Genomic DNA, 22303 nt, shown 5'->3' on the forward strand with positions numbered 1-22303 from the left:
AGGTCATTACAGTATAGTTTTCAAAAACTTGCACTTTGAAACCCATTTTCAAAAGTTTGCATTTTCAGGCCCCCAAAACGCTGTTGTTGTGAAATGAACAGCTAAAACGCATTAAAAGGTTAGTTCACCCAAAAATTAATTACTCACCCTCATGTCGTTCCACACACGCCAGACCTTTGTTCATCTTCGTAACAGAAATCTTTTTGATGAAATCCGAGATCTATCTGACTCCATAGACAGCAATTTAACCACCACTTTCAAGGTCCAGAAAGGTACTAAAGACATCGTCGACATAGTCGACATGACTGCAGTGGTTCAACCTTCATTTTACTTATTCACTTCACATTTTGCGTGCAAAATCAAAACAAAAATAACTACTTTATTCAACAATATCTTCTCTTCTGTGTCATTCTCATATGCTGTTTACGTTCAGCACTTCCAGGTTCTACGTCAGAACGCAGAGTCGTCATTGGCCGGCTCCTGTGTCAGCATAACACGCATGCGTCGTGCTGCTCACGTGAACAGCGTCTGCCAATACTGAGCTGGTGTTCTGACATAGAACCTGGAAGCATGACACAGAAGAGAAGATATTGTTGAGTATAGTCGTTATTTAATTAATGACAGAATTTTCAGTTTTGGATGAACTAGCCCTTTAAAAGTTTTCAGTTTTTAGTTCAAAAACTGTGTTATGTAGATGGCCCCTTAGTGTTGAGGTCCTCTTTAAGGTAGTATACTCCTAAAAGTTATTTGTATAACAGAAATAAATAAAATGTATATTTTAAAAAAATATTAAATTTAAAATTGTTTAAAAAATTTAAATAAATATTACCATTTAACATTTTTCTTCCTGGAAAATGAATGAACATATTGATTTGGGGCAAAAACAACTGTTTGTCCAATAAAACAGAATGTAACATGTTTTTGTTGCTTTTGTTTGTTTTTACCCTTTCAGATGGCTGTTTCCATTCATTGGCCACATGGGCATCTGCACCTCCACAGGAGTGATCCGTGATTTTGCAGGTCCATACTTTGTCTCGGTAAGTAGTATGTTTACATGCACGGCTGGTTTGTCTCTCCAAGAATACATGGATGTTTTAAATAAAAGTTGCACGTCATCTGTTTCAGAGAAAAGCACGCCATGCCAATTCTATTTTCCAATTAACATGAAAACATGCAGGAAAATGCCTAGTTATAATAAAATGATTAAGTGATTAAGTTAAGTGATAGAGTTTTAATTTGCTTTTAATTTTCCTTTCATTTAATTTTTTGTACCCATTTGTTCAAGCCTCTCGAAAAATTAAAACGCATTAAAAAAGTACAAGAAATTATGAAACGTTTCTTTATTCACTTTCGTAATGCATCTTTTATCAGTTAACATTAAAAAGATAAAAATATTGTTTGTCTATTGTACACTTTAAACAAAACATAATAACATACGGCATTGTTGTCTCTTAGGGCATTGTTGGCTATTGAATGATCTTAACTAATAGCCAAATACTGTTAATATTTAGGCCTTGTTTTAGCAACTGGCATACAATATTGCTCTGTTCTGGTGTGGATCACCCAAGTTTCATGATCCATGAGAATTCCCACTATATTTTTCCCCAGTGGATATTGAATGAATGAATGAATGAATGAGGCATTTATATAGCGCTTTCTATATATTCTGTACCAAATGGAAATATGTGACTTTACAAAAAAATTATATGCATTGCAAGCAGCAATTCACACTGAATAACTGCAGTACAATTGCTTTTTAAAGCGATAGTTCACCCAAAAAATGAAAATTACTCCATGATTTACTCACCCTCAAGCCATCGTAGATGTATATGACATTCTTCTTTCAGACAAATATAATCAGAGTTATATTAAATAATGTCCAGGCTAATCCATGCTTTATAATGAGAGTGGATGGTGCCCCAAATTCTAAAGACAGAAAAAATGCATCCATTATAAAAGAAGTCCACACGGCTCCGGGGGGGTTAATAAAGGCCTTTTGAAGTGAAGCGATGCGTTTGTGTAAGAAAAATATCCATATTTAAAGGTGCCCTAGAATCAAAAATTGAATTTACCTCAGCATAGTTGAATAACAAGAGTTCAGTACATGGAAAAGACATACGTTGAGTTTCAAACTCCATTGCTTCCTCCTTATTATATACATCTCATTTGTTTAAAAGACCTCCGGAAAACAGGCGAATCTCAACATAACACCGACTGTTACGTAACAGTCGGGATCATTAATATGTATGACCCATATTAATGTCAAGGCATTACACAAGGGCAGCCAGTATTAACTTCTGGATCTGTGCACAGGTGAATCATCAGACTAGGTAAGCAAGCAAGAACAATAGTGAAAAATGGCAGATAGAGCAATAATAACTGACATGATCCATGATTACATGATATTTTTAGTGATATTTGATATTGATAAATATCAAATATAAATGATATTTGTAAATTGTCTTTCTAAATGTTTTGTTAGCATGTTGTACTGTTAAATGTGGTTAAAGTTACCATCGTTTATTACTGTATTCGCAGAGACGAGAGCCGTCACTATTTTAATTTTTAAACACTTGCAGTCTGTATAATTCATAAACACAACTTCATTCTTTATAAACCTCTCCAACAGTGTAGCATTAGCCCGTTAGCGTCAGAGCATATAGCCTCAAACTCATTCAGAATCAAATGTAAACATCCAAATAAATACTATACTCACAGGAATCGATGCATGCATGCAGCATGAATGACGAACATCTTGTAAAGATCCATTTGAGGGTTATATTAGCTGTGTGAACTTTATGCACTGTATAACGGCACTTATAGTTGAAAGCTCGGGAGGGCAGGGAGCGAGAGATTTAAAGGAGCCGCGCAGCCTGAATCGGTGCATAGTTAATGATGCCCCAAAATAGGCAGTTAAAAAAATTAATCAAAAAAAATATATGGGGTATTTTGAGCTGAAACTTCAGACGCATTCAGGGGACACCTTAGACTTATATTACATCTTTTGAAAAGACGTTCTACGGCACCTTTAAAACTTTATAAACTGTAATCTCTAACTTCCGCTAACTGTCATATGCACATTCACGAGAGAGTGGCATTCCAGCTTGTAATCTACATTTTATTAGTGTTAAAAAGCTGATTTCTTGTGAATATCCGGATTGCTCCAACAAAGCTTGAGTCTTGAGATTACGTGCGCTGATATCAAAGGGAGTTGCAGAGAGCTGTGCGTGACTGGCTGCCGCTTCATACCTGGATTGTTTGTTTGTATGTTTTGCTGCACTGATCAGATTACTGCTTTATTTGTTTTTCTATATCACCTTCGGATTACTGTGCTTTTTGGATTACTGTATCTGGATAACTGTATATGTGCTTTGGACTTGAGTGACTGCAATTTTTACTGCCTGCAAGTTTTGCCATCGGGCCTCTGCGAGCTCTCTACCCTGCGAGCTCTCTTCACTTTCGGCTCATCAGATGGGTGAGTTACCGCTCTCTCTATCAGTTGGGCGGTTTGTTTACTGCTTGCTATCTGGATGTGTTGTCTCCCTCTTAGCCTGCTTTTTATAGTTATAGCATTTACTCCGACAATATAAACATGCCTCAGCCAACAGTTTTTCTGTTTGTTTTGCTGCTGCAGCCTCCTCAATCTCCCGGTGTTCCTGGTACTCCGATTCAAACAAATAAGGCTGGGCAAAAAATAAAGTCTTCTCTTGGCTTATATCGAAATCCTCAGACGTTTTTCTTAACACATCCTAGTTTTGTACTTTTAATTCGTGACCAGTGTTTTGTTTTGCTCTTTCCTCTGCACTTTCGTGTTCGTCACCGGAGCTCACACTGCGCATGCGTCCTACGTCATAAGCTGGGATGCCACTCTCTCATGAACGAACGTATGACAGTTAGCGAAAGCTAGAGATTACAATTTATAAAATTTGAAATATGGATTTCTTACACAAACGCATTGCTTCAAAGGCCTTTATTAACCCCCCGGAGCCGTGTGGACTTCTTTTATAATGGATGGGTCTTTAGAATTTGGGGCACCATCCACTCTTAGTATAAAGCATGGATTACCCTGGACATTATTTAATATAACTCTGATTATATTTGTCTGAAAGAAGAATGTCATATACACCTAGGATGGCTTGAGGGTGAGTAAATCATGGGGTAATTTTTGGGTGAACTATCCCTTTAATACTTTACCAGATGTCAGAGGGCAGCACTGAGTCTTGTGATTTACAGGATATTCGCTCAGAAGGATAGAAGAAGAAGAAAAGTAGCAGATCCGCCATTGCATGCAAAGTTTAGAACAAGAACCAAAACAAAAAATGTTGGAGAAGGATATGCTGCTTTGTTTACTGTTTTGTATCACCCTTCTGTGCGCAATCTTCAACTGTTGCACAGTGCATCACAACTGTGCGTATATTGCCACCTGGTGAACTCTTCTGTCTCAACATTCACCTTGCGCATGTGCTGTTGTACACGCACCGTCCGGGGATGTCAGCGGATCCTCCTAATGGTGAAAATTACAACAAATGGACAATGCGCTGGCCGTCGCAGAATGCAGATGACCGAAGTATATTTTGGGCTTTAAAGGGATAGTTCACCCCAAAATTACATGTTTGTTATCAATTACTCGCCTTTGTTGTTGACTTCTGTTGACACAATTGAAGATATTTTTAATATTCTCTCATAATTTTTGTCCATCCATTGAAAGTCCATTCAACCAAAATTTTGATGACAGAATATTCAAGTTTGGTTGAACTACCCCTTTAATGTGGCACAGAGATGACATTTATACAAGAATTACAACCTTAGGAAACAATATAACACATTCTCACGCATAGCCAATATAATGATGTACACTGATTGTCATGACAGTCATGGCTCATGGTAAAATTTAATTTAATTTGCAGTGTTTCCAACAAGAGTATGCCGTTAAGAATTTCAAGGAAGAAAACGTGTGCATTTCTTTGAGCGTCAGTGAACATGTTTGCCAGCACTTTTTCACAGTGGAGAGAGAGTGCATGAACATGGTTGCCAGATTGCATAAAATTAGGAAAATTTCCAAGTTGTGCAGGTTTAAATCTCTAGATGGTTTGGATCCCTTTCAATCTGGCAACAATGAGCTTGTTAGAAGCCCATGGAGGCTTGTTACTGCAAGATGCCTGTGCCGTGTTATAAATGACCTGACTGGGCTAGTACTTTGCTCCTGTCTGACCTCAACAATGTCAAACAACCTTTTGTTGACATATAACAGCCTTATAAAGTTTGACTTATCAAGTTTGTACAGGGAAGAGTGTTCCTCTAGATAAAGGTCTCTATAATTTGGTGCAAAATTCCTATAAGTTCCGTTCATAAGTGGATCATTTTAGCTTTCACTAGAAATCACTGGAAAGTTCAATATTTGCCACCAACTTCCTCTGTGACTCTTTACAAGCACATCGTGTTATTTCCAACAGAAAAATCTATACCTGTGCAAAAAGGTGCAGAGCAGAGGAGGAATCTTGTCTGTAATAGGACATGTGGTGAAAGCTACTCCTCCATCCTTTTGCTCCGTGGGCTTTCTGTCCGGATAATTGCAATGTTCTCAGCCGCTTCCAGAGTTCTTGAGTCTTCTTGTTAAAAATACATGATAGTATCTTTGAGTTCACAGTTAGGGCAACTCTAGCTCATAATGCACTTAGTATTAAATGGAACCACAAAAGAGATCCAACCGCTTGTTCATAAGAATCCTGAACAAATTTATACAAGCTGTTCAAACTAAAGTACAAAAGCAGTTTACTTCAGGTTTGGACATTATCCTTTAAACATGTCATGATGAATCACAGGAAGCAAGTGCAAGTTAACTCCGTTTATTATAATATTGTAGGAGATAGACAATAATGGTCTGAGACAGGCAGGCGTGGCAGACAACAGGAACTGAGGTGATCGCTGCGTGGATGGTGCTGGTGTGATGAAGCGTGGTGACGGTGATAATCCAATCCAGACGGTGAACGAAGACACGAAGAAGAGAACAGGAACTGGAACGACGAACACAGGAATATCGGTCATGAACGGACACCACAAGACAGGACACCAAACAACGATCTGACAATGGATGGGGGAATGAGGTGAGTATTTGAAGGGTGACTGAATGAGCATCAGGTGGGGAAGGTGATGAGTGGCAGCTGGATCCAATGATGATTGTCGTGGCCTGGACACACCCACAAACACACTCGCACACACTCAACACGCGCACAACTGTCAAAACAAAGAACACGTGACAAGAAGGAAACAATGCATCTGAAAACCGTGACAGTACCCCTCCTCCTAGGAACGCCTCCCGGCGTTCCCCGACTCCCTTACCTGTCGATTGTAATCATCGATAAGGGTGTGATCCAGAATGTCCCTGGCAGGTACCCAACTCCTCTCCTCCGGACCGTAACCTTCCCAGTCCACCAAGTACTGAAATCCGCGTCCCCTCCGCCTAGAGTCCAGAATCCGATTAACCGAATAAGACGGTTCCCCATCTACGAGTCGCGGCGGTGGGGGAACCGAACAGGCGGATTAATGGCCGAGTGAAAAACGGGCTTAATCTTGGACACATGGAAGACGGAATGAACCCTCCTGTACGCAGGAGGAAGTTTGAGCGGACTGCTACCGGGCTAACAATCTTGGTAACAGTGAACGGACCAATAAATTTAGGAGCAAGCTTGTTAGAGACGGAGCGGAGAGGAATATCCTTAGTAGAAAGCCACACTCTTTGACCAACGACGTACACGGGAGGCCTTGACCGGTGGCGATCGGCCTTGGCCTTGGTGCGCTCCCTTACCCGGAGGAGAGTCTCACGGGCTCTCGTCCAGGTACGGTGACACCTCTGGACAAAGGCGTGTGCGGAGGGGACCGCGACTTCGGATTCCAGACCGGGAAAGATTGGTGGCTGGTAACCTACGCTACACTCAAACGGAGAAAGGCCCGTGGACGACACTGGTAACGTATTGTGGGCGTACTCCACCATTGAGAGCTGCTGACTCCACGAGGAAGGATTCTTAGAGACCAAACATCGTAACGTTCGCTCCAAATCTTGATTGGCTCTCTCAGTCTGACCATTGCTCTGGGGATGGAACCCAGAGGACAAACTAACAGTCGCCCCCAGCAATCTACAAAACTCCTGCCAAAATTTGGATACAAATTGGGGACCCCTGTCAGAGACCACGTCTACCGGGAGGCCATGAAGCCGAAAGACGTGGTCAATGACGGTAACCGCTGTCTCCTTGGCTGATGGTAATTTGGGCAAGGGGATAAAATGAGCTGCCTTCGAGAACCGGTCCACTACGGTCAAAACAACCGTATACCCTTGGGAGGGTGGGAGGGCGGTGATAAAATCGAGCGAAATGTGGGACCAGGGTCTCGAAGGGACTGACAGCGGTTGGAGCAACCCATCTGGAGCACGATTGGAAGTCTTACCAACAGCGCAGACTGAACAAGCCAACACAAAATCACGAACGTCACGAGCCATGCGGGGCCACCAGAATCGTTGCTTGACTAAAAATTTAGTTCGACAGACTCCTGGATGACACGCTACATTGGAACAATGACCCCACTGGATAACTCTGGACCGTAGTTCCTCCGGCACAAATAAGCGGTTAGGTGGACACTCGGGCGGAGGCGTTACCCCTTCTAGAGCCGCTTTGACTCTCTCTTCGACCTCCCATGTCAGAGTGGAGACCACTAATGTCTCAGGTAAAATACACTCGGGAGTAGACGGGCGTTCGGAACGATCAAAAATACGTGACAAAGAATCGGGTTTGATGTTTTTGGAACCCGGGCGGTACGAGATGGTAAAATCAAACGTCCGAAAAAAAGTGCCCACCGAGCCTGCCTGGAGTTCAATCTTTTGGCTGTTCTAATATATTCCAGGTTCTTGTGATCGGTCCAGACTATAAAGGGTACCCCAGAACCCTCTAACCAGTGACGCCACTCTTCCAAGGCCAACTTGACTGCCAGCAACTCCCTGTTACCAATGTCGTAATTACGTTCGGCAGGAGACAAACGATGAGACAAAAACGCGCAGGGATGCATCTTATCGTCTGAAGAAGAGCGCTGGGACAACACTGCACCTACCCCCACCTCTGACGCGTCGACCTCCACCACAAACTGCCGTGATGGATCAGGGGCAACAAGAATGGGGGCCGAAACAAAGCGAGCCTTCAGTTTGGCAAACGCAGCCTCTGCTGCGTCTGACCACCTGAACGTAGTCCTGGGGAGGTCAAGGCAGTCAGAGGTGAGGCTAGTTGGCTGAAGTTGCGGATAAACCGACGGTAAAAATTGGCGAACCCCAGAAACCGCTGTAGGGCCTTACGGGAATCTGGACTTGGCCAATCTACCACAGCCTTTACTTTCTCAGGATCCATGCGCACTCCCTCAGTCGACACGATGTACCCTAGAAAAGGAACAGACTGTGCATGAAAAACGCATTTCTCCGCCTTGACAAAAAGCCCATTCACTAGCAACCTCTGAAGTACTCGTCGAACGTGCTGAACATGCTCCTGGAGAGACGAGGAAAAAATCAATATGTCGTCCAGGTAGACATATATGAACTGATCGACCATGTCTCTCAGCACGTCATTGACGAGTGCCTGGAAGACTGCTGGGGAGTTGGAAAGCCCGAACGGCATAACCAAGTATTCAAAGTGCCCCCTAGGGGTATTAAAAGCAGTCTTCCATTCATCGCCCTCCCTGATGCGGACCAAATGATAAGCATTTCTTAAATCCAATTTTGTGAAAACGGAGGCTCCCTGCAATCTCTCGAAGGCCGAAGACATTAACGGCAAAGGATAAGTATTCTTTACCGTAATGTTATTCAACCCCCGGTAATCAATACAAGGTCGCAGAGATCCATCCTTTTTCCCCACAAAAAAGAATCCCGCCCCCGCTGGAGAAGAGGAATGGCGAATAAACCCGGTTGCTAGTGAATCAGAAATATATTTCTCCATAGCCTCTCTTTCAGGAACTGAAAGTGAATATAACTTGCCCTTAGGCGGAGATTTACCTGGTAATAAATCTATAGCACAGTCATAGGGACGATGCGGAGGGAGAGAAGCAGCCCTGGACTTACTGAACACCTCCTTCAGGTCGTGGTACTCGACAGGCACGTTAGACAGATCCACCGCTTCCTCCTGCAACACAGAACCAGAGACAGACGAACAGGCAGAAACGAGACAAGACTTATGACAGCTTTCGCTCCAGGCCACGATGGAGTTCTGGATCCAGTCTACCCGGGGATTGTGTTTCGTGAGCCAGGGGTGACCAAGTACAACCGGAGAGTTGGGGGAATCAAAAACAAAAAATGAGGTGAGTTCTGAATGGTTGCCGGCGATGGTCATGGTGATGTCATCTGTGATGTGCGAAATGGTGGGTAGGCGTTGTCCATTGAGTGCGTGAACTGTAATCCTGTCGGAGAGGGGTTTGAGTGGGATGTGAAGCTTGTTAGCAAGAGCTCTGTCAGAAAATTACCCTCTGCCCCCGAGTCCAGAAGTGCACGACACTGGTGAACGTGAGTGGACCACCCCAGTCTCACCGGGAGGAGGGTGGAGGTGGTTGAGGACTTCCCGGCGGAGATCCCACCCGACAGTAGCCTCAAATTTACTGCCGGGTTAGCCCTTTTTAACGGACAACTATACGCAACATGTCCAGGTCTACCACAATATAGGCACAGTCCTTGGGACCTCCGCCTTTCCCGCTCCTCCCGGGAAAGCCGAGCTCGACCCACCTGCATGGGCTCGGGATCTTGAGCTGGGCTGACCGCGTCCCCGCTGCTGGACCTCAAATACTCCGTGTTCCTTAGAATCGGGTCACGCTGCTCGGCCCTGGTCAGCCGAGCGTCCACCCGAAGTGCCAAATCCACGAGTCCATTGAAAGTCGGGGGAGGTCCAGCGCGTAGATCTCCCGCTGGACGCGATCAGCCAGCCCATGCAGGAACATGTCCCACTGCGCTTCCTCGTTCCAATGGCACTCAGCTGCAAGTGTGCGAAATTCGATGGAATAATCAGACACCGACTTCTCTCCTTGGTGCAGTTCAGCTAGTTGTCTAGCGGCTTCTTTCCCCGCGACCGATCGATCGAACACTCCTCTCATCTCAGCCGAAAGTGCCTGGAACGAGGTGCAGCAGATGTCCTGGTTCTCCCACACTGCCGTTCCCCAGAGGGCTGCCCTCCCCGTCAGAAGGGTGAGAACAAACGCCACTTTACTCTGCTCCGTACTGAAAGTCCGTGGCTGCAAAGCAAAGTACATAGAACAGCGTGTGAGAAACGCTCTGCAATATTTGGGTTCACCTCCATAAGACTCCGGGATCGGAAGACGTGGTTCCAAACTGGGGGCGCCCTCTGGTGATGGTGAGCGAACAGGCGGTGTGGGTGGCGCAGCGGGACCACGAAACAGCTGGAATTGCTGGGTGAGCTCGGACACCTGCGCTGCCAACGCCTGCACTGCTCTACCTGTCTTGTTCAGGTCTCTCTCCTGCGACTCCATGCGGCGGATGCTACCGTTGACAAAATCCTCCAGCGTAGACTGTGACGAGCTTGCTGCTTCCGTTCCTTGGTCAGATCGTTCTGTCATGATGAATCACAGGAAGCAAGTGCAAGTTAACTCCGTTTATTATAATATTGTAGGAGATAGACAATAATGGTCTGAGACAGGCAGGCGTGGCAGACAACAGGAACTGAGGTGATCGCTGCGTGGATGGTGCTGGTGTGATGAAGCGTGGTGACGGTGATAATCCAATCCAGACGGTGAACGAAGACACGAAGAAGAGAACAGGAACTGGAACGACGAACACAGGAATATCGGTCATGAACGGACACCACAAGACAGGACACCAAACAACGATCTGACAATGGATGGGGGAATGAGGTGAGTATTTGAAGGGTGACTGAATGAGCATCAGGTGGGGAAGGTGATGAGTGGCAGCTGGATCCAATGATGATTGTCGTGGCCTGGACACACCCACAAACACACTCGCACACACTCAACACGCGCACAACTGTCAAAACAAAGAACACGTGACAAGAAGGAAACAATGCATCTGAAAACCGTGACAAAACAGATCTCTGTCAGACAGGAGCAAAAGTGAAATGTCTTGGGTAGAGCGAGGCCGGTTACATGAGAGGATGTGGTTATTTGACCTGCGGTGATATGGGCCAGCACACATTGAAGTGCACTACAATCTGCTGCACTTAACTCCGCTTGTGGCTGACAGGGACTAAAACACATCTCGCATGTGGAATGAGCGGGCAATGTGGGTTGAGGTTAGTTTAGAGTAAGTTCAGAGTTTTAGAAACTAACTATTTCTTGATTATTACATTTAAGAAGATTGTGTATATGATGCTTGCACATGCAAAATATGTTGCCACAGTTAGGTGTTTTAGGTGTTTGCTAAGGCATTGCTATGTGGTTGCTTGTGTTTTTTACCACATTGCTATATGGTTGCTAGGGTGTTTCTAAGCGCATACTGTAGGCGTTTCTCAATGTCAAGGATACTTCCTTGGCAGGACTGGTCCTTCCAAGTCACTTCCTTCAGAGGCTAGGCGAGGCTCCTCTTTAGCATTCGGAGAACACGTAAATGGAACAGACTAGCAAGTGCACGTCTTTGCATCATTACGTCAATGAAAAGGTAAAAGAAATGCCGGTGACGGCAACCAAGCTAACAATTTTTAAAGGACGGTCCGGTTCAGTTAGCCATCAATAACGTAATTTATATTTGTATAATTTATAATATCAATACGGTAGTAATTTGTACTGGCATTTAAAAGTTAAACTTTATTTATCTGACATATTTACTACAGTTATAACAAATGTTTGGTAACGTAAATATACTTACATTTGAAAGCATATTGTCCGCTAACATATGTGTGCATAGTATTGTGGGTGATTTTAGAGCGCGAAGGCTACACATATGCATCCTTTCCTGTATGTGGGCTATTTTTCGAACGAAGGACTCAGTCCTTGTTTGAAATTCCGAGGATCCTCGACATGGGAACAGTCCTTCGACGGATGTCGATGACATAGCATCCTTGAAATTCTGGCTTCCGAGGATCCTTCCTTGACATTGAGAAATGCCTAGTATGTGGTCTACTGCTGAAGCCTAAAGTATAGTTCATGTTTTACGCGTACGCAAGGGTCAGCGTACAGTGTGCATGACGCAAATTTTGTCATCAGAAGTGTACTGCACGCACCACCGGATTTTTGCAACCACTCCTCCTTGTGCGCGCAGGTTGCACATGCGCATTTAATTTTTTTGCAGTAATTAGTTGCAAGGCTGTGCGTTCGACTTTGCACGTACACTTGCGTATGTGTAAAAAAAAAAAAAACAAAGTATACCCGGGTGAAACACTCATTACCATATCTGAATTTCAGCTTCGGAGGCTTCCTCAGCACTTGTATACACAGTGATAAAAACAGTAACGATGTCGTCGTTTTAACCGTGTCAATTTGAATGCAAGTCCTCATCCTTTGGAAGCGCATCATCCATGCAAAATGGATTTGCTTTTTCAGTGGAGAAAACGGCGTCTTCTCTACATGTCGACAACACAAATCATTCTTCCATGCCTCAGGTATGACTATAGTGTTTGAGGGCAGGTCAAAGTAGGCAACCAATGAAGACCATTGGCTGGCATTTTGTAAATGTGTTAAAAACATACGTTGGTTTGCAACCATTCTAGCAGGACTGGAATTACTGACAACTTGTTTCTGCAGTTCAGAATCGATTCTTTCTTTTAGGAGACGATTGCTGTGTCTGAAATTGCACCCTGTACCCATAAAGGGTTAGTTCACCCAAAAATGAAAATTATGTCATTAATGACTCACCCTCATGTCTTTCCAAACCTGTAAGACCTCCGTTCATCTTCAGAACACAGTTTAAGATATTTTAGATTTAGTCCGAGAGCTTTCTGTCCCTCCATTAAAAATGTTTGTACGGTATACTGTCCATGTCCACAAAGGTAATAAAAACATCATCAAAGTAGTCCATGTGACATCAGAAGTTTTTGAAGCATCGAAAATACATTTTGGTCCAAAAATAACAAAAACTACGACTTTATTCATTGTATTCTCTTCCGGGTCCGTTATCAATCCAGGTTCACGACTCCGCAGTGACGCTGCTGACGTGTTATCCGGTGCACCCAAGCTTCGTTTACAGTCTGAGGGAGACGCACGCTGTATTCAAGCTATTCTACATTGTTTGTATTTTGGTATTGCTATATTTTTTTTAAATGGTGCGTAAGTGTGCATGTTGCGGATGTCCTAATCGCCAAAAACAACTATAAAAGTGCATTACCAACGCCGACAGATGAAAGGATTCAATGGAATCAATTCAATGGAATCAATTCAATGGAATCAATTCAATGGAAAGGATTCCGGAAGAGAATACAATGCTGAATAAATGTTTTGTATTACCTTTGTGGACATGGACAGTATACCGTACAAACATTTTCAATGGAAGGACAGAAAGCTCTCAGACTAAATCTAAAATATCTTAAACTGTGTTCCGAACATGAATGAAGGTCTTACGGGTTTGGAACGACATGAGGGTGAGTCATTAATGACATAAATTTCATTTTTGGATGAACTAACCCTTTAAATACGGCACAATTTGAGGGGACAGCCATTTGTAGTGGTGACCAAAACCATAGTGGACATAATTGAATGTGCTCATTCAATCCCATAATTAGAGAATGCCCATAATGCACTGTGAGGGTCATGCTGAAGATGCCACCCACAGCTGCATCATCCATCTATCCGTTTTCCAAACCGGGTCCAATGTGTAATATAAAGAAATTAAAAAAATATATATGTCCAATGAATTTTGACAAAGCAATATTTAAAACACTAATATTTCTTTAAATGTTACAGTAGATGCTGTTTGATTGTGTAGTGCTATTTAAAGACTGAAATAGATTTGAATGGACTTGAATGAACTTGTTAGAGTTGCTATTGAAGGGGCTTTTTGTTGCTACTGGTCTTGTGGTGCTGTCAGGCAATTAGTGCTGTCATCATGATGTCAGCTGCAGCTCTACAGTCATTAGTCACATGGCCTGGCAGCAGAATTGAGCTGCCTTGAGCAAAGATAGCTGATTTCAATAAACTTACTTGAGATGAGTGGCATGCTCCAGGATAGCTCCAGGTAATACAAATCTCACTGGAATACTGGATCCTACAGAAAGAAGTGTGAATTCACAATGATGTCTGTCAGGAAAGAGGGATATGTATGGAAGTTTGTTTCTGCAGCAGAATAATAATAAAAATAAAAAAATAGGAGTGTGAGATATAAACTTACTGCTGTAATTACTGCTATTTATCTCGTAATTCTGACTTTTTTTCCTCAGAATTGTGAGATTTAAACTCATACATTCAAGGGAGAAAAGTCATAATTGTGAGATTAAGTCTTAATTACCTTTTTTTTTATTCCATGATGAAAACATCATGGAATAATAATGAATTATTCATACATCTGTAATGAATTCTTTAAAAATAACAACAACAAAACACCTATGCTTAGAGCTTTGTTGTGGTTAGTTGTTACATTGTACGCACATACAGAGTTAATTAACAGTCTATTTTGCTGCTCTTGCAGGAAGACAACATGGCATTCGGAAGACCAACAAAGTGAGTCAATGTTCCTGTGTTGGGTTGGTCAACATGCTCAAAGCACTTTTAGTTTTTTGGGGGGGGAATCAAACTATGAATGGCTTACTTCTAGTTCTCTCTGTATATTAAGCTTGGAAACAAGAAAGTATTTAAAGCTGCAGTCCGTAAGTTTTGCCTCTTTATCGCCATCTCTGTTGAAACCTGCAATTGCAGTTATTTGCGGAATTATCATCTTTACGTGGGTTGTGCATCGGAATGGCTCCTCAGCGCGGATGAATCTAATGCTTTGAGGAGAATGTGTGCCTGTCAGTCACCAAACCGGTGGATACTGTGCAGGTACTTCGGAATCACAGATTGTAGTCTTGGAAGTATGACCAAAATAAGAATTTTCACCGGAAAATGTCATTTGAACAAGCAAGTAACAAATCTCCCACTTTTGTTCTGACCAACTGAAAAAAAGAAGCATTACAATAAATTCAGCTACCAATGTTGATTAAATCTAATGATCACTTAGCTCATATCACATCAAACCGTGCAAATTATTATTATTGTTATACTTTGTTTTCAAATTGTTCATGTTAAAAACATCAGCATTGCGTGACTATGTATATTAGCGTTACCTGTAGACTTCAATTTCTCTAATTGCCCATTTGTCATACCATAAAATCCACCATCAAAATAAGTTTAATTATTCCAGCTGCTGTGAGAAAAGGCTGTACATTTTCCGTCACCTGCAGCACATGCGATACAGCCTACTAGCTGGGACATCTTCTTTATATAAACAGACGTGACGTAATGACGCAAAGACGAATGGCTATATGCTCGAATTTCCCTTGGAAACCTACTAGTATCATGCGAATTAGAAAACATTATTACAAGTTCAACTTTGTGAAGCGGGCTAAGGTAAGAAGATAGTTTTAAACACTGACTGGTCATGTACTTGCTCAAAAAATAGATTTTGGATCATTTTTAACCAAAAAAAAGTTACGGACTGCAGCTTTAATGATCCAAGAAATTACGCTATGTTCAGACTGTCAGTCTAAATCCGATTTTTGTGCATATCCAATTGGAATCCTATCATATTTAGCAAAATGTTATCAATCCGTTTTGAGCTATATTCATATGTGGTTTGAAATACTATTCAAATCGCATTCCTGAAATCCATTTCAGTCTGACTGCTCTAATTGGATTTCACTTGGTTTGTCACTTTCTCACACCATGTAAACATGTCAGACGATGTTATAGGAAACATGTTGAAAGTCACTGCAGATACTGCAGGTTGTGTTGTTACGAAGTGCCAGTCGAGCATAAAATTACAATATAATGAAGACAAGATGAATTTTGATAGCGACGGAGATGACAGAATGGAATAAAGCTGTGCACAAAGACGCAGTAGTCCAACGTGGCAGCTAACATTGTCATGTTATAAATACAAACACCTCCCTGTTGCCTTTGTTGTTGTTTTTGGCATATGCCTACTAAACGCAATGTCATTGCTATAAAACCCAATGCAGATATGAAAGAGCACCACAGGACATATAAATTGAACCGAACAGTTGCGATACACAGTGTGGACAGTCAATAATTTAGATCAGATTCCAATTCGATATATACAAATAATCAGATTTGGACTGACAGTGTGAACATAGCCTAACTTAAGTCACCTTTAAGGTCCTCCAACAGTGGTTATAAAAGAAATTACTTGGCTTGTTGAACTGCATTGTGGGGTTAGGCTTTTTCTGATGCATGTGCTTCAAGATACATACTGGCCATGCATTTCATGCAGTGTTTATCTGCTTTATTGCCAGGTACTGGATGTTGGATGCAAGTAAAGTATATGCCAGTGGATCTAACGTGTGGGACACAGCAATTCACAATGCATCAGAAGAGTATAAACAGAGAATGGTAATATGTGTTTCTTCCCTATTTCACATTAAAAGTGTTGAAATCCATATTGTACAGTTATGAACTACAGTAAGAAAATCAAAAACTGGAAATGGTCCCTTCCTTGCAATCTTATGTTGATATCTCATGTGACAGTTTATTACAGAACGATTGAGGTTGGGGAGGGGGATGGATTCTTTGAGCATCCGTACAGAAAAACTGCTGCTTATTTCCTGACGGTTATCTCTGCTTTCCCTGCAGCACAACCTTTGTTGTGACAATTGTCACTCACATGTTGCCATGGCACTGAACTTGATGCGCTATGACAACAGCACCTCGTGGAATATGGTGAATCTCTGCCTACTCTCACTCATTCATGGCAAACACGTCAGGTGAGATTAATAGAGCTGTTCACACTGTTGCTTTCAAATATATTAGTGTTTGTGCTTTGATTGGATTTCTAAATTTGGAAATCTTTTGTTGGTGTAATTTGTGCAATTTCACAAATAGGCTACCAAGCTACTAATAATTATATCTGACTAGACTCAAGTTATGACAAGTTATCTTTTTAAAAAATAGTTACTGTAGCTACACACCAGGCTACTAATAATAAGTACACTACCTTTCAAAAGTTTGGGGTCCTTATTTTTTTAATAAATACTTTTATTCAACAAGGATGCATTAAATGTCAAAAATTAAATTCAAAATTGGCAGTAAAGACTGTTAGAAATGTCTTATAATGTTACAAAAGGTTTATTTAAAATAAATACTTTTGTTTGAACTTTCTATTTATCAAATAATCATGAAAAATGCATAAGTTTGCACAAAAATATTAAGGAATTAGTTCACTTTCAAATGAAAATTAGCCCAAGCTTTACTCACCCTCAAGCTATCCTAGGTGTATGACTTTCTTCTTTCTGATGAACACAATCCGAGATAATTTAATAAATATCCTGACACATCTGAGCTTTATAATGGCAGTGAACAGGACCAACGAGTATGAAGCTCAAGAAAGTGCATCCATCCACATCCATCCATCATAAACATATACCACACAGCTCTGGCGGGTTAATAAAGGCCTTCTGAAGCGATGCGTAAAAAAAAAAATCTAAAAAGTTAAACTTTTTCCGCAAGTTGAATAGGGAAAGGCGTAGGATGTAACGTAAGCTTTTTGAACTACTAGAGTTTTACACTTTCTTCGTATGTTGAATATGGAAGGCGGTCTAGTGGAAGCTAGATATTTTACTTCATAACTTTTTAAATATGGATATTTTTTTTTTTTTTTTTTTTTTACACAAACGCATCGCTTTGCTTCAGAAGGCCTTTATTAACCCACCGGAGCCGTGAGGAGTACGTTTATGATGGATGGATGCACTTTCTTCAGCTCATACTTGTTGGTCTCGCTCACTGCCATTATAAAGCTTGGATACATCAAGATATTTATTAATATTTCTCCAATTGTGTTCATCAGAAAGAAGAAAGTCATGTACACCTAGGATGGCTTGAGTGTGAGTAAAGCTTGGGGTAATTTTCATTTGAAAGTGAACTAATCCTTTAAGAAGCACTGTTTCATCATTGATAAAATTAAGAAATGTTTCTTGAGCAGCAAATCAGCATATTAGAATGATTTCTGAAGGATCATGTGACACTAAAGACTGACATAATTATGCTGTAAATTCATCTTTGCCATCACAGGAATACATTACATCTTAAAATATATTAAAATAGAAAACAGTTATTTTAAATGGTAAAATATTTACATTTCACAATATTACTCTTTTTTTTTTTTTTATTGTATTTGATCAAATAGAGCCTTGGTGGAGACTTTCAAAAAACATAAAAAAAAAATAAAAAAAACTTACCGACCCCAAACGTTTGTGTAGTAGATAATTACACTGAAGCTGTTTAGGTGGGGGAATATCTTTTCAAAAGTGTAACTATCAGATAATGCTGAAAAACAATCAATTGAGGATCACTGATTATAATGGGCTCTATTCACTTTTACTGCAATATGATCGGCACTGCAGTGTAGACTGGATGTAAGTTCAAAACTTTGTGATGAATCACCACATTTGAATAATTAGGCCTGTTTTGTTGTTGTATTTGTTTTTTTGTTTTTAGAATTGTTGTAATTAATGAAATATGTTTATGTATTGCGGGAAAAATTATGTGGGCACACAAATCAATTTATTGAAATGATCCAACTGAGTGCAATGTTTCATTTTTGCAGTATATTTTGCCATCCAAGTGCTGTCTAGTAAAACACTCCCTGGTAATGCTTCTGGAATAAGTAACCTACAGACCTAAAGTAGAGCACCACTGCAGTGTATTTTATCATTTCAACTCTAAGTTTAGATGTAGTATGTTTTAATAAAGGCGATAAAGTGCACCTCATAGTAACCTTAAATTGAATAAGCAACAAACATAAACAATAATTTTTTTAATCCCATGGATTACAGGGATTCTTGTAATTGTCAAGCAGATCTTGAGGTCTGATTATTATTACTTACTGTGTCAACAAATATGAGACTATGGGGACTTAAAGGGATAGTTCACCTAAAAATGAAAATTATCCCATGATTTACTCAGCCTCCAGTCATCCTAGGTGTATATGACTATCTTCTTTCAGATGAACACAATCGGAGATAAATTAAAATATATCCTTAGTCCTCCAAGGTTTATAATGGTAGTGAATGGGGGCCCTTTTTTGGAAAAAATAAATAAAAATACTGCATCCATCCATTATCAAAGTAATCAATTCGGCTCCAGTGGGTTAACACTAGCACTACCGGAATTCTATAACTACTAGAACTGCCAATAGCGGTCATTTTGACTGTTCATACCAGACAGCAGTGAATGTCATTTTTTTCATGTTATATTTACTTCAAAGCTTCTATGGTCATGTTTAATGAAAAATGTGGGGTAATTTAAGCATACATAATATAATATGTTCGTGATATTATTGTGTAAGAGCTACTAGACCTCCCACAAAAGCGCATGCCGCAATTTGCTTTCCGCAATTTGCATCCGGCAAGCTGGAGATCAAAGTTTTTCACCGCAGTTAAAATGTTGTTTTTGAAAGTCAAAATGTCAACAAATATAAAATGAAGCAGAATATTTCGTTAGATAAAAACATATTGTGAATTTTGGAAATGATTACATCTGTCTTTATTCAATACATTTTGACTTTTGGAGTTTACAATGCTTTAGCATTATCGGAAATGTTTGGACCACACGAATCGGAAACAATTTTATGCAGCCTCTAATGAAATCTAGAATGAATAAATAGTTCTGTTATATTAGGACTCAGAACCTCAGAATCAGTGTCAGACGAACTGTCAAGAGACATCGCTCTCTGCTCCTCCATCAGACTCTGCATCATCAATGTTCTCAAGCAAGGATAAAACCTCAGTGACAGTCATTTTCTTTCTTGTTGCCATTTTGACGGTAAAGCTAAGTTTTAGCTTATCAAAAGCATACAAAACTGCCAGAGAAAGGTTGCTAGGCAACAGCTATGCACATCTTTAACAGCAGGAAAAAGCGCTGAGGAGATACACCTGCAATATGTGCGGTCAAATTGACCGCTATGGCCATTCAAGGTAGAAATACTCAGAACTCTTTTGTGTTTTGAAATTTTAATAAAATAACAATGTTAAAATAAAATTTACATTAATTTAAGAAAAGTCATGGAACTGTAGTTATATGGGTTTTATTTCAACAAAGTTATTACATTGCAAATCTTTAAAACGGTCAAAATGACTGCCTTGGTAGTTCTAGTGTTAATAAAGGCCTTTTGAAGTGAAGTGATGCATTTTTGTAAGAAAAATATCCATATTTAAAACTTTATAAATTAAAATAACTAGCTTCCAGCGGACAACCGTGCGCATACTGCGCAACTCGACTTGCACCAAATGCGTAACCCATGACACGATGTATGACACAGGATGTATGAGTATCGCAAGCTTAGACGTCTCTCACGGTTCAAACGAATATGGCTGGGCAACAAACTCAAGCTCTTTTTCTCTTATATCGAAATCCTCTGATTTTTCTCATAAAAATTTCTCATTTTAGACTTCTAATTCGTGACCGTTTTTTTGTTCTATCCTCTGCACCTCCATGTTCATCATTGCGTTCGGGTCAAAGGTTGCTGTTCCGCCCAAATCGACTTGCACAGTATGCGTATGGTCATCCACTGGAAGCTAGTTAATTGAATTTATAAATTTGTAATTTAATTAATTTTTTTTTTTTTTTTTTTTTTTACAAAAACGCATCGCTTTGCTTCAAAAGGCCTTTATTAACTCTCTGGAGCCGTATGGATTACTTTGATTATGGATGGATTCTTTTTCTTTTTTTTTTTTTTTTTTTTTTCCAAAATGCAGGCCCCCATTCACAACCATTATAAACCTTGGAGGACTAAGGATACTTTTAAAAATGTCTCCAATCGTCTGAAAGAAGATTGTCATATACACCTAGGATGGCTTGAGAGTGAGTAAATCATGGGATAATTGTCATTTTTAGGTGAACTATCCCTTTAAGGCCCCTGTATACTCAAGGCAAAGTTCTTTTTCGTTCTTCTCTTTGGGGTATAAATAAGTTACCTGAGCGCCGGTATACTATTAGCGAACATCCTAACATCACCCACACTAAGTGCGGTGTTTATATGAATGTTAATATATTCTGCTGACTCTCCTCTCAATAACAAAGTAAACACACAACAAAAAATGAAAATTATTATATACAGTGGCTTCTACTGCAGAAACGTTAATTTTTCTTAGTGATATTTAGCGCCAGTGTATCAGAAAGTGACGTTTTTGTTCTCTCTGGATGGAAACACTGCTTTATTCGCAAATGTTTTATGCAATATTGAAATTTGTGCATAAGTTAAATACGCAACTTTGGATGTAAACATATCTAAACACCGCATTCTCTAGCGGCCGTAAGTGCGCAGTGGTTTAACTGCAGAACATCTGGCCGCTGTTACACAATGCAAGTGGATATCTGTTTATCACACCTGAAGCGCAACAAAATGCTTCACTAAAAATAAAGCGCAGTTGATGAACGATTGACAAGGAAGCATAAAAATGAACATACAGTACACACGAGTAAATACAAAGTGTTCGTTGTTAGTCGCAAACAGCACAGCAGCTCCAGACAATTAAAAGCTTTTCTAATATAAACGCGTTTCCTAAAGCACTTGCCCAGGCATAAACCTTCATTCCAGTGATATTCTTTTGAGCCGTTTTGTATTGTGTCCCATTTCTCATTCTGCAGTTTTTTTTTTTTTCTCATTTTCAAATCTCCCTCTTGCTCGTTCTCTCTCCTCGACCGTCATACGCCCCCTGATGCTGATTGGTTAGATGTTTGTTGTTGGACTCGGCCCGACTAACTTCCAAACAGTGGATTTGAAATATCACTGAAATAGAGTCCCCCTTTAAGAAAGCATATAGATTTGGATCGAAACAAACTCCTAAAAAAAACTTTGCTTTAGCCTGATTTTTTTCGAAATGATGCCAAACCAGTTCATTGACTTTGCTTCTGGTATATCTAGGCCTTTAGCCTATCAGATGGCATTTAATTCTAGATTCTAGAAGTGAGGTCATTTTGGGCAATGTTATTCATAAAAAAATGAGAGGTAGTATCCATTAGTAGAAAGTGCCACATGCTTCTGTTATGTCATGTGCTAATCATGGATGAATGAAGAGATTTTGGAACTTTTCATTGTTTGTATCACTCCACCTATCTGTGTTTGTGGCCATTTTATATCCTAAATTTGATTTTAAATCCTCTCTGCTGCAGGATTGCA

The 22303-nt window shown here is 40.6% G+C and overlaps 1 protein-coding gene across 5 annotated transcripts in view; it reads left to right on the forward strand.

Annotated features, from left to right (window-relative positions):
- Positions 1–22303, forward strand: part of tmem222b (transmembrane protein 222b) — a 38216-nt gene that overhangs the window by 6917 nt on the left and 8996 nt on the right. For all 5 annotated transcript variants that reach the window (XR_010897279.1, XR_010897280.1, XM_067411444.1 and 2 more), the window contains exons 2-5: positions 953–1037; positions 14603–14634; positions 16425–16521; positions 16762–16892. Coding sequence is in view for 3 of the 5 variants with exons in the window: in XM_067411444.1 (XP_067267545.1) it covers positions 953–1037; positions 14603–14634; positions 16425–16521; positions 16762–16892 (345 nt within the window). In the remaining 2 variants the exon portion in view is untranslated. The remainder of the gene's footprint in view (positions 1–952; positions 1038–14602; positions 14635–16424; positions 16522–16761; positions 16893–22303) is intronic.

Source organism: Chanodichthys erythropterus, chromosome 15, assembly GCF_024489055.1.
Source record: "Chanodichthys erythropterus isolate Z2021 chromosome 15, ASM2448905v1, whole genome shotgun sequence".
Classification (NCBI taxonomy): domain Eukaryota; kingdom Metazoa; phylum Chordata; class Actinopteri; order Cypriniformes; family Xenocyprididae; genus Chanodichthys; species Chanodichthys erythropterus.